This window comes from Mesocricetus auratus, unplaced genomic scaffold (genome assembly GCF_017639785.1).
Source record: "Mesocricetus auratus isolate SY011 unplaced genomic scaffold, BCM_Maur_2.0 Super-Scaffold_4256, whole genome shotgun sequence".
Lineage (NCBI taxonomy): Eukaryota > Metazoa > Chordata > Mammalia > Rodentia > Cricetidae > Mesocricetus > Mesocricetus auratus.
This window is the reverse complement of record NW_024429182.1, coordinates 4,689,851-4,702,509: the sequence shown is the minus strand read 5'-3', so window position 1 is coordinate 4,702,509 and position 12,659 is coordinate 4,689,851. Positions and strand designations below refer to the sequence as shown.

Sequence of the window (12,659 nt, the reverse complement as noted above, 5' to 3'; positions counted from 1 at the left end):
CGGACGTGCAGGCTCCCTTCGCGGCGGGCCCCGGGGAGGAACCGGGAAGGGGCGGGGTGGGCAGCGCCCGGGGTTCTGGCTCTGGTTCCGCCCGAGCGGGGCGGGGGAGCGCTGGCCCTGCGGACGCCGGCGCCGGGAGGGGAAGGTGCGGAGCGGACGGACGCGTGAGTGAGCGAGCGAGCGAGCCCGGGGCCCCTGGGCGGCGGAGCCCTCGGGAGCTCGCACGGCCGGCATGGCGGCCCCCGGAGCGCGCGGGGCGAGCCTCTCGGGCCTGCTGCCCGCGCAGACGTCGCTCGAGTACGCCCTGCTGGACGCCGTCACCCAGCAGGAGAAGGACGAGCTGGTCTACCAGTACCTGCGCAAGGTGGACGGCTGGGAGCGGGACCTGGCGGTGCCCGAGTTCCCGGAAGGTGAGTGCGAGAGTGAGCGCCCTGCCGGGGCCCTGCTTTTCCTCCCTGCTGGGTGCAACCTGCAGGGGGCGCCCTTTCCGGGCCTGCTTGGCGGAATTGTGGGGAAACCGAGGCACAGGAAGGCGAGGGCGCCGACCCGCGCGTCCGGTGACCCCGAGCGGCGTCGCGCAGACCTCAGGTCCGATGCTTGTGGACACAGCGTGGGGGTCAGTTTCATTTTAGGGGGTCAGGTTCGAACCCCTGGCTGGGGGAACCCACGAGAAAGCAGATGACACCCGCAGCAGCCGGGGTCGGACCCAAAGGCTGCGGCGCTGCCTGTGCCTGGGTCGGGAGGGGGGAGGCAGGGTGGCGGCGTCGCTCTCTGGGCTTGGCGCGGGGCCCCGGCGCGACACTGACACCCCATGCATGGTTAATGGGCCCGGTGCACGCATCCACCTTAACCCCCAAGGATGGATGGATCCGGCGCCTCTTTCCGTCCCGCCGCTGCCCGCAGCCTTGGATGTCTCTCCAGCCCTTTGGCGCTTGGCTGGAGAGGGGCTTGCCCCCTCCCTCCACCCTTCACTATTTGTTACTACTCTGGGTTTAGTGCAGGCATTTTTTTCGGGCGGATCGAGTGGGACAGGTATTTCTGGCACTCGGGAGTCACAGAATACTGAGTGTTAGCTCAGATGGAAAGGCTTAGCCCCGTCAGGAAAACGTCAGAGTAGCGAATACACATGTTCAGGTAGTGTACAGATCTCCTGGAAGTTTTGGAGTAAAGCGAGTGGGAAGTACACTGTTACAGGGCAGCCTCTGGAAGTTTGGGAGAGCGTTTCTGTGCGTGCTTTTACAGTAGCTTTACTTTATTAACGATGCTTGAGCTCCGCGACCCAAGTCAGACTCGGGAGACAACAGTTTACTCAAGTCACACGCACGAGAAAGACAATCAGGCTTTGTTTTTGATACAGTCTTGATATTCTGCCCAACCCGATTATTAAGGACAGAATGCAGGGGAGGAGGGAAGGGAGAGGGAGCTGGGATTGATTGACACTTGAGACAAACTCGTTTCTAACTTAAATTTTTTTAAAAAAAGGACATAATACTAGAAATGAAGAACGCAATTGTCGTTCACTGGTCAATGGAAAACATACCCATTCTACAGAAGCTGCCATCTGCAGCATAGCAGCGGGCGGATCCAGGCCAGCCCGAGACTAAGCCTCTGTTTCCTCCTTCCTCAGCTTTTTGCACACATCACTTGATTTCTCCACGTCTGTTTTTTTTTTTTTTCTTCACTTGCAAAGTGGAACAATTCTACTCTTCTGGGTGGTAATTCTTGTGCTTAGGATGTGAAATACATGTTAATTGGTATGTTTAATTAACAATTTTGTGTCATCAATTAGATGCATAACTAATACGTATCCAAAGCAATGATTAAATGTTCACTGAACCCTGGAACCTTTTTAGAGTATTTGGCGGAGATACGCATTTGATTGCGATGATCATTTCTAGAGTTTCGTTGTAGTGGACTCACTGTAGCTTCTCATTATTGGCTGTCCTCCTTGCTACATTAGCCTCATTCATGTATGGCTTCAGGGGCCTGTAGTTAATCGCCTCAAAATATTAAGTGGAAAATTCCGGAAACAAACTCTCCCTAAGTTTTAGGTTGTACGTCGTTCTAAGTAGGGTGATGGAACTGTGTGCTTCTGTCCTGTGTCCTCTCCAGGGTGTAAGTTGTCCTTCTGTCCCTGACACTAACCAACCCCGTCTATGTCTCAATAGTGTGTGAGCCGTTCACCATTAGTCATTAGTGCTTGTCTTGATAGATGATTGTTGTGAATGTTGTGGCTCCAAGATTCTGGAATAGAGATGCTGTTTATTGGCTATACCCCAGAGGAAACCATCCCGGCATTAAGTGAAAAGGTGAATTTTTTCTGGGCTCTGTGAAGAACAGCCGCTTGTTGTGGCTCTGGGAGGTGTAGTAAGAATGATCTTAAGCCGGGCGGTGGTGGCTCACGCCTTTAATCCCAGCACTCGGGAAGCAGAGGCAGGTGGATCTCTGTGAGTTCGAAGCTGGGCTGGACCGACAGCCTCAAAAACAATACAGAGAAACCCTGTCTCGTAAAAACAAAACAAAACAAAAAAAGAATGATCTTAACAGTCAAATTGTGGACGAGGAACGGGCAACTTCACAGTTTGGCGCTGCCCCTCCAACTGCTTCAGGAGTGTGGTGTGTAGAGGTGCAGAGGTCTACGGACAAGGTTCAGGTCTTCATGGAGAGGATCCGAGGTGACTGCCACAGACAGATGGGGCGACTGTGTCTGTCTCCTATCCAACTTTGCCTCTTAGTTTCTTTAAGCTATTTCTGTCTGCTTCGAGGTACAATTAATACTTTAATAGCCGTATTATTTACTTATAAATTTACTTATAAGCAATAAGTGTCCCTGTTTTCTTTGATGACTTGAGTAAGGATCCTATACTTTTTTTTTTTTTTTTTGGATTTTCCACACATGGTTTCTCCGTGTAGCTTTGGAGGCTGTCCTGGCACTCACTTTGTAGACCAGGCTGGGCTCAAACTCACAGAGATCCACCTGCTTCTGCCTCCCAAGTGCTGGGATTAAAGGCATGTGCCACCAACATCCAGCTGGGATCCTATACCTTTTAATTTAACAAAATCTTCATAGTGTAGAGTTAAAACTTTGAGTTGGTGTCAACTGATTATAAATTCTGTACTAAAAAGCTACAAATCTTAAGCTCCTGCTTTTCTTTGAAGGGAAGGGAACATGATCTTCAGTGCTAATGTTTCTTCTAACTTTGCATTTAAAATATTTCGTTTAGTGTGTAGGGTTTGTTCATCCAACTCTAGAGCATGGTGACTTCTCTTTTGTAAGATTATTTTAAGCACTTCACATTTACCCTTACAGCCATCATGATCTTTTCCATGTCTGCTGTTTAAACTTGACCCTTGTTCTCAGTATCCCTTTTATACTTAATTATTTGTGCAGTTAGATTTTTTTTATTTTATTTGGTGTCATTGTGTTACTCACTTCCCCCAGACTGTTACACTATTTCTGAGGCAATCTAGTACTTTTTGGTTTGTTTGTTTTTTATATTTGCAGGTTGCTACCATCCCTCCTCCTCTTTGTCCCTCTCTGAGATTTTAATTTTAGTTGCCTGGTTGATCTATTTCATTAAATCATACATACCTATGTTGTTAAAATCATGAAGATGTTCTCTTATTTATTAATAGAAAAGAGGCCCAGGGAGAAACAGAATAATAAATTCAAATGCCACAGACTTTAACTAATGCTGTCATCCCTTAAAGTGTTTGACTATTTATACTCATCTTAGGGGAAAAAAAAGATTCACACTTTAATGGACAGTTAAGGTAAATTGCCCTGTTTCCTTTCTTGTTTTCTTTAATGTTGTAATTTGTGTCTTTTAAACTCCAGGGTTAGAATGGCTGAACACAGAAGAGCCTCTTTCTGTTTACAAGGATCTGTGTGGAAAAGTGGTTGTCCTCGACTTCTTCACGTACTGCTGCATTAACTGTATCCACGTGCTGCCCGATCTCCACGCCCTGGAGCGCAGATTCTCCGACAAAGGTATCTGCCTTTGATTGGTTCCTCACATTTGGGAGGACTGTGGTGCTTTTAGGTGTGATGCTCATCTGTGGGCAGGACTGACTCCCTGTTTCCCAGTGCCTTTTACTTATAAGATCAGGTCTCACCGTGTCGTCCAGGCTGTGGCCCTCCATCTCTAGGTCCCCTGATTTGCCTCCCAGCTGCCATTAGCCTGGCTGTGCCTGGCTTCCATGTGCTTTATCATGAGCACGGGTTAAACTTAGTGATAATGGTTTGCTTAATTGGGAACCAGAATTTAGAATTCAGGTTTTGTCTGAGGGTTTGAGCCTAATTTACTTTCTGCATGATGAGATATTTTAAAGAAGTCTTTTTCTATCCCAGGCTTAACTAAATTTGTCCTGTGAAAAAAGTGGAACATCTGGCCCCAATTTTATACTCTCCTCAGTGTGACGATACAAAGGCTGACATTCCTCATCAGGGAATGTCATTAGGCTCTGACGTGAACCACGGTGGAGTGCAGAATATAGCGGATACTTTCTCTTTGACCTTGCAACATTAAAAAGTGATTTGTTACAGTTAATGTTTTCCAAAGCACACTAGGAAATCCTCTTATGGCATTAAAGCTTTGGAGGTAGGAAAGATTATACTTAGAGATTGTTGTCCAGGTTGGAAAATAATCAGGCTTTGATTTTTTTTTTTTTGTTGACGTCTTTTCAGAACAACATGAGAGTAGAATTCATAAGAGGGTTTCATTTAGTTGAGTTTGCAGGCATCAGTATGCTTGGCATGTACATGGAAGGGATAGTGTCGCTGGTTCCGTGACCAGATGCTGAGGCAGACCCTGTGGGCATACAAATGCCAAATGTCGTGGAGCACAGTCGAGCAAGACTGCTGACAAAATCTGAAATACAAATAAAGACTGACCAAAAGGTTTGCAGATGGCTGAATCATCAAAATTTGTTGTGTATAGACTTAAGAGCTGTGCTTTATTATGCCCTAGGTAGTCATATTCCAGCCAGCACATTTATTGAGCTTGCTTGATGAATGTCTTTAGGAAATGAGTAGCAAATCTGAATAAGAAGCAGTAAGGTGGCAAAATCAATTATTTTATAAAATTAATGTATATAAAACTCTAAAAGTCTGAGCTTTAAGCCGTGGTGCATGTGAAATTGAAAATGGGCAGGAGGGTATGCCTGGCTGAGAAAGCATCAGGGTAACAAGCATTGATGCTAGAAAAAGTAGGATTCCTCGCCTCGGAACAGGTTCAGTGTGGCTGGGCTTGTGGTGAAAATAAAAAGAGACAAGGGCTAGAGAGGCCGCTCACTGGTTAAAAGCACCGACTGCTCTTCCAGAGGTCTTGAGCTCAGTTCCCAGCAACTACATGGTGGCTCACCACCATTTCTAATGGATTCTGATGCAGAGGACTCATACATAAAATAAATAAGTTAATCTAGGAGGAAAAGAAGGTTAAGGCCATATTGTGAAGTACTTTTTAGGGCCTTCCTAATAATTCAGACTGTCTCCTTCCATTGAGGATATGGTAATGTCATCGGTTGTTTTTATTTGTTTGTTTGTTTTTATTTTAGAACAACACTACTATGTTAAGAATCTGTATGTTGACCTTTTCCTTATATAAGGTCACCCCTAAATGACCATGTAGTTACCTTAATTGGTTGACACCATGCCCAGAGAAGATTCAGTGACCTCCTCTCTGGAAGAGTAGCCAGTACTGTGTCCTTGGTCTGTTAATGTGGAAATGTTCTGTTTTTTATAGCACGTGTATATATTAATAAACCTTTAAAAAGTGAAATGCTTTGTAAGTAGAAAGAATTGTAGGAAGATGGAGGAGTAAGAAGCAACAGAAATGTTCTAGCATAGATGGTTGTACAGACAGAATCTGTCTAGGGTAGAGCTCTTTATTGAAGGCAGAACTGCTGTATATTTTCAGCAAATGTCACAAGACAATTAAAAACTAATCCAAAAAGACAAAGAAGAGTGACCAATTCAAAGAAAACATAAACCACAGAAACTGTCCCTTTAAAAGACCGAATGACGGGTCTCTAAGACAAATGCTAAAAATGCTTATAGGACAGCAGAAAATTAGAGAAGGTAAAGCGGCACCTGAGGAAAGGGAGGACAGTAAAGAGATAGAAGAACCTGGACTGAAGACTGCACCAGCTGAAATGAGCGACTGGAGACAGAGCTCAAAGCCAAACAGCAGAATTGGCCGAGGATTTTATAAGTGTTTGAAAGGACTGGAGCTTCAAGGACGTGTGGAGCGTCATCAAGTAGATTGTATGTTCTGTAGTAGGGACTTTTAAAGAAGGAATGGACAAAAACTGCCCCAATTTAATGAAGGACATTAATACAAATATCCAAGAACTCTTAAGTAGAATGGACTCAAAGAGACCCACACCAAGACCAGAGTCCGAGTGCTGAGAGGACAGAGAACTCAGCAGCAGAAGAGAAACAGTCCATCATGTTGAGAGAGCTTGGAGCTGGCAGTCTCCAGGTTGTTGGCTTTGATGAAACTAGACGCTGAAGACCTAGAGAGAAAGACAGCTGAGCAACATTTTGCAACTGCACGTTATGCCTCTCAAGTGGAAGAGAAAGGAAAACATCAACCCCACAGGCACAGTTGAGAGGCCTTCACTAGAGGCAGCATACAATTTTGAAGATACTATTTCGAAAAGAAACAGGTGTAAGTAAACACATGGTAATTATAAAAAGTACATTATTGTAACAATGATGTTGTAGCTTGATTTCTGCAAGACTTAGTAGACAAATACTATAATAAAAATTCCTCTGAACGTTATTGACAGATTTGAGGGGAGAAACAGACAGTTGTGTGGTAGTGATTGAAGAATTCAGTGCCCATTCTCAATAGTGAATACAACATCCAGACAGCAGTAAGGAAATAAATGAGTGGGAGGATACAGTAGACTAGTTAGATCTACAACCTATACAACACCTAGCACCGTAGGGATGCACATGGGCCAGATTATATATCAGGTCACAGTTTTTCAGTAGGTTTTAAAAGATAATATGTGAGGCATCTTTTCTGTTATCAATTAAAGTTAGAAATCAATAGAAGGAAAGCTGGGATGATGGATTGTTTTGTTTTGTTTTTTAATTAAACACATCTTTAAACACCCAACAGAGCAAAAAGGAAATTAGAAAATACTTAGAAATGAGCAAAAAATTATGGCATTTTATTAAACTTATAAACACATTTAAAAAAAACATACCAGCCAAACTTAACAGCATAAAGAACTAGAAAAAAAGAACTAACTTCCATGAAATTAGCAGAAGGAACAAAACAGTGAAGGTTTAAGCAGAAACAGAATTAGATAATAGGAAAATAATAGAAGTGAAAAATTGATTTCTATATTACTAAAACCAGAAATGCAGATGAAACTATTACAGTCCATTCCATAAGATCATATATTATTGTGTGCCCGTGATAAAACTGTGAAGACATAGAAACTCCAATGGACCTGTATCTACCAACTTTAGTCAATGCAGCCAAGACACAGTACCAGCCAAACTGTTTCCTGCAGGATGAATGAAAGGTAAAATTGGACATTCCCTCAGAGTTCTACCAGTCAACCTCAAGAAGGAAGGAAATTCTGACAACTTGGAGAGGACCCTTGAATATATGACATCATGCTAAGTAAAGCAAACCAGTCTCTCTGTTTCTGTCTCTCTCTCCCCCTTACACACACACACACAGAGAGAAGAGAGAGAGAGAGAGAGAGAGAGAGAGAGAGAGAGAGAGAGAGAGAGAGAGAGAGAGAGAGAGAGAGAGAACAAGAGTGAATGAGTAAGTGAGAGGGAAAGATTCTGCTCACGTGAAGTCTCCAGAATAATCAGAATCACAGAGATGGGAAGAAAAATGGTGGACTTGTGTGCAACGAGTACATTTCAGAGTGTTTATCTGAGACAGGGTCTCATCCTTCGCCAGCCCAGGCTGGTCTAGAACCTCACTATCTAGCTCAGGCTGGCCTCGGATTTGTGCCTAGCATTTTCGGTTTTGTAAGATGAAGAGTTCAGAGATGGGTGGTGGTTGGAGGTAGTTTGTTGTCAACAGTATGAATGTCCTTAGTACTCAATATCACTCTTAAAAAATGGTTAAGGCAGTAAACGTTATAGAAAATAAACCTATAAAACACAAAATGACTGCACAGGGAGTGCATGCCTGTAATGCCAGCCCTTGGGAAGCTGAGCATCTTAGTTAGGTTTCTATTGCTGTAAAGAGACACCATGACCATGGCAGCTCATGTAAAGGAAAACGTGTGCTTGCTTGTAGTGAGTCACTTAAACATCTTAAGGATGTAACTGTGCCCTGAGGTCATTAGTTCAGAGTAACTTCTTATCACATGTTTATGTTAAATTAGTATGTGCGCGTGTGGTTTCTGCTTGCTACAAGGAGTTTCTAAGCACAAGGGTCTTTTGCTTTGTTTTGTTTTTCAAGATGGTTTCTCTGTAGCTTTGGAGCCTGTCCTGGAACTTGCTTTGTTGACTAGGGTGGTCTTGAACTCACTGGGAGCCTCTGTCTCCCGAGTACTGGGATTAAAGGCATGCGCCACCACCAATAGGCTTCATTCTGTGTTCTTAAATATTGGTCATTTTATGGCACATTTTCAGTGGTTTAGTCTAAGAGCCTAATGACTATTTTTTTTTTTTTTGTCTTGGTGTTTTGCTTCTGATCTCTGCTTCAATGTGGTCTTTAGTGGCTTTGATTTCAATGTTGCCACTGCTTTTCGTATAAACACCTAATGCCCAGTGCCTTCTGCCCACAGTCGCCTCCTCCTCCCTTTCTCTCAGCCTCCCTAGCTTTGCCCCAGGTCATCTGTGGTGTTGTTGTGGGCAGTGGGCTGTGCCCTTGGTTTGTGTGCTGCGGAGGCCAGAGGTGACCTCAGGTTTCTTCCTCAGCCTCTCTCACTTTGGAGACAGGGTTCTCATTGCAGCTGGCGCTCATGGATTGGCTGGACTGGCCGGCCACCAGGCCCTGGTCTGCCCACCTCCATCTCCAGGCTGGGATTACAGCCTCTGCCCCTCCTTGTGCTTGACTGCTAGGGATCTGAATCCAGACCTTCTGCCTGAACAGCAGCACTGCCAATTGATTCGTCTCTGGCCCCTCTTGATTGTTTGTACTGTCCCTGTGCCTGGGATGGTTTTCTCTCCTTTTATGTAAGAAAGTTCTGCTTGTCATTTGGGCTGCAGGTTTTTTTTTTTAATGTCTTTAAAAAGCCTCAAATATTTTCATTTCTTGTAATTGACTAGATTATTCTTTCTGTTGTAGTGTATACAGTTGAATCTGCATGTGCCTGTCTTTCCATCTTAGTTACTGTTCTATTGCTGAGAAGAAATACCATGACCAGGGCCACTCATAAAAGAAAGAATTGGTGGGGGCTCGTTACAGCTTTAGAGGCTTTAGTCCATGATCACCATGGCAGGAAACAGACAGACTGTGCTGGAGCAGTAGCTAAGAGATTTACATCTTGATCTGTAGGCAACAGGCAGAGACAGACATCAGTCCTGGAGTGACACACCCCTCCAACAAGACCCCGCCTCCTAATCCTTCCCAGACAGTTTCATTCCTGGTGACTATGTGTTCACATGTTTGAGCCTAGGGACCATTCTCGTTCAAACCACCGCACTTTCCTTTCGGGTTTTTACGTGATTTGTTTAGAAGTTACTTTGTTGCTGATGTTGGGAAGGAAGATGCCCTCCTTTTGTCCCTCTCTTCCAGCCTTCTCACTCCTCTCTGCTTTCTTCCCTTGTTCTTTCCTTCCATGTTTTACTCCTTACTTTTATGACTTAGGTAATAGAAAAAGCGAACTAGTTTAAAAAATATCTGTATATTTTAAGATTCTTAATACTAAAAATGAGAATAGATATGACTGTTGCCTGTGTATGAACAGACAGGATAGTCATCCAATTTGGACTATTTGATATATACGCACACACACAGAGTCATCTTTATTCTTCCTTTTACACACTTAGTGCCCCAATCTGTGAGACATGTGCCCAAGGCCCCATAGGTGCTGCTTACTACCTATAATGCCTTTGAGGCCCCTTATCAGACTGTGGCCTTCAGTAACATTGAAAGTTTTAGATATAGTAGCAAGACTAGCACAGGTTTCTTTTTCTGTCTTCATGATGATGAATAAATATGCATTCTTACTGTAAATTTTATTTTCATTCCTTAAGTCACAGTCTCTCACCTTTTCACTGGAACAGTGTATGGCCTCTTCATTGATAAACATGAATTACTAGCATATTGTTCCTGAGCTTTAGAGCCAGAATTATTATTATTATTATTTTTTTTTTTTTGGTTTTTCGAGACAGGGTTTCTCTGTATTGTTTTGGAGGCTATCGGTCCAGCCCAGCCTTGAACTCACAGAGATCTGCCTGCCTCTGCCTCCCAAGTGCTGGGATTAAAGGCGTGCGCCACCACCGCCCGGCTAGAGCCAGAATTATGTACAACGTTGGTTACTCGAACACAGAACTAGTACAGCAACTGAATGACTAATGTGGGTAGTGGATTCAACATGGATACCTTGAAAAGGGATTTTAGACACCAGGTCCGGTAAAGTGGGCCTGGGATTACATGAATTATTGACTTCTCTGGTTTCCTGCTCAATAGTTTTAGACTCTGGTTGATTTCCGTTAACCAGAACCATGGGAAGATGGAAAGGAGGGATACTGTAGTGATGTTCCTAAGGAACACAAAGAAGGTCAGGTTGCTACAACACCTTGAGAGGATCAAATGATAGAGAAGTTTCTGGAATGATGTTTGATCTTCACACCAAGAACAGTGAAGGATTTTCTGCCCGATGGTAACTGTCATATTTGTACTTTAAGGAACTCAGTCTGACTCTGAGGGAGATAACCCTGTGCTTGCGACAGATGAGTGGGGGTCTCCGCAAACACCAGGGAGAAAGCAATCCCATTCAGTATGACCTGCTTAGCTGGTGTTGGATCAGACTCCTAGAGGCTGACACTGGGCAGTTTATTTTAGACATATACGTACAGTGCAATTTTTGAGAAGTTTCCTGGTAACAGTTAACTCAATCCTATGTGCACAATAAGGTTTAAGGAATGACCACATTGAAACTCTTCAAAGTACATGTGACCTCTTCCATAAAGATGGGTTCTATACCTTAAGGGCCTGGGGAGGATCTGCTGTGGTCTCGTCTCTGTCATACAGGTAGCATAGAGGTTGCCAAGCTATAAATGAAGTTGATGTGGCATCACCCTTAAGTATGGGTTCTGTTGGCTGAGAAACAATGGTCAATGTAACGGTCTAGGGAGGAAGAGTCTGGGATAAATGTAATAGTTGGGGATTCAGGTGTGGCCTGGCCCCACAGGTAGCACAGATCACCGGGCCTGTTAACTACATCTCCTCTACTGAGGAGACAACCCTGCACATCTAACTTTCCTAGTTGCCCTAGTGCTTACCTGTGCGCCCAAGGTCCTGGTGCCCCTACAGCTGGCTATAGAAGGTCTGGTGAGGCTGCTCTGCTCTGTGAGACAGGGTAACAGGATGAAACCAGTTGTAGGGGGAAGATCAATAGGGCATGGTCATGAATTATGTATGAATGATGAAGGCAGTTCATGGGTTATTACAGAGACATTCTAGATTGAGTTCTTGCTTATTAATTGGATGTTTGATAATGCAGTTCCATAACAGAAAACACAGATATGGAGGATGGGTCGTGAGTATAGTTTGAAGTCTCTCTGATGCTTGCGTTTCCTTTTCTATGTAACTTGCCTGCTCTTAGGATGATGGTCTAAATTCTGATCAGGAGTTTCAAGGCAGACTGTTTCTTCATGCTTGTTCTTACGGCCTTGAGCTTCTGTCCTCTTTGTATGTGCTATTTTCTCTCCATGAATCTCCTTTATCATTCTCTTTGTAGCATGAAAAACAAAAACCCAGAGACAGATACTGGGGTTCAAGCTGAAGACCAGAGAAGCAAATCAGCCAGCCAGTAGCTCCTACCTCTACCAAGGCTGAAATGGAGATCCTGTTTTCCCTGTGACTGGAAACTGAATCTCACATGAGACCCTTGGCCTCTTCCTTATATACCTCTCTAGTGCTGGGATTAAAGGCGTGAGCTCTGTTTCCCTTTTAGACTGATTTACTCTTGTGTAGCTTGGGATGGTATTGAACTCACAGAGATCCATCTGCCTCTATCTCCTGAGTCCTGGAATTAAAGGTGTGTACCACCACTGCCTGACCTCAGTGACTAGCTAGTGTAGCTTGCTTTGCATTCTGATCCCCAGGCAAGCTTTCTTAAATCATAAACAATATATCGCCATACTCTTTACCTCATTTCAACTTCTCATCATTGAGATGTTATCCCATTCATCACTTCTTTGGGAAAATATTAGGGTATATTGATTGGGGGAAAGTAGGTGGGAAGTATGATGATATACTTTGACTAATTTAAAACAGCTGTATAATATGCATAACTAAATGGGCTTAACTTGTGGGTTCTTACTGGAGTTTGGTCAGTTTGGAGTCGCTGCTGTTGTGTTTCAGGGTTTGCCCTGTCCCGGATCTGACAGTGCCTTGCCCCACACGCTGCCTCCTGTGCTCATGCTGGTTTTGGACTACTTCCTTTTCACACCAGCGTGTTTCTACTTCCTCCTGCACTTTCCCAGCCCGTCCTCATGGTTA

The 12,659-nt window shown here is 44.2% G+C and overlaps 1 protein-coding gene across 1 annotated transcript in view; it reads left to right on the top strand.

Moving 5' to 3' along the window:
* Window positions 1-135: 135 nt before the first annotated feature.
* Window positions 136-12,659, top strand: part of Nhlrc2 (NHL repeat containing 2) — a 43,938-nt gene continuing 31,414 nt past the window's right edge. Inside the window, exons 1-2 of the mRNA XM_040742388.1 lie at window positions 136-410; window positions 3,839-3,991. Of these exons, the coding sequence (XP_040598322.1) occupies window positions 233-410; window positions 3,839-3,991 (331 nt within the window). The 5' untranslated portion in view covers window positions 136-232. The remainder of the gene's footprint in view (window positions 411-3,838; window positions 3,992-12,659) is intronic.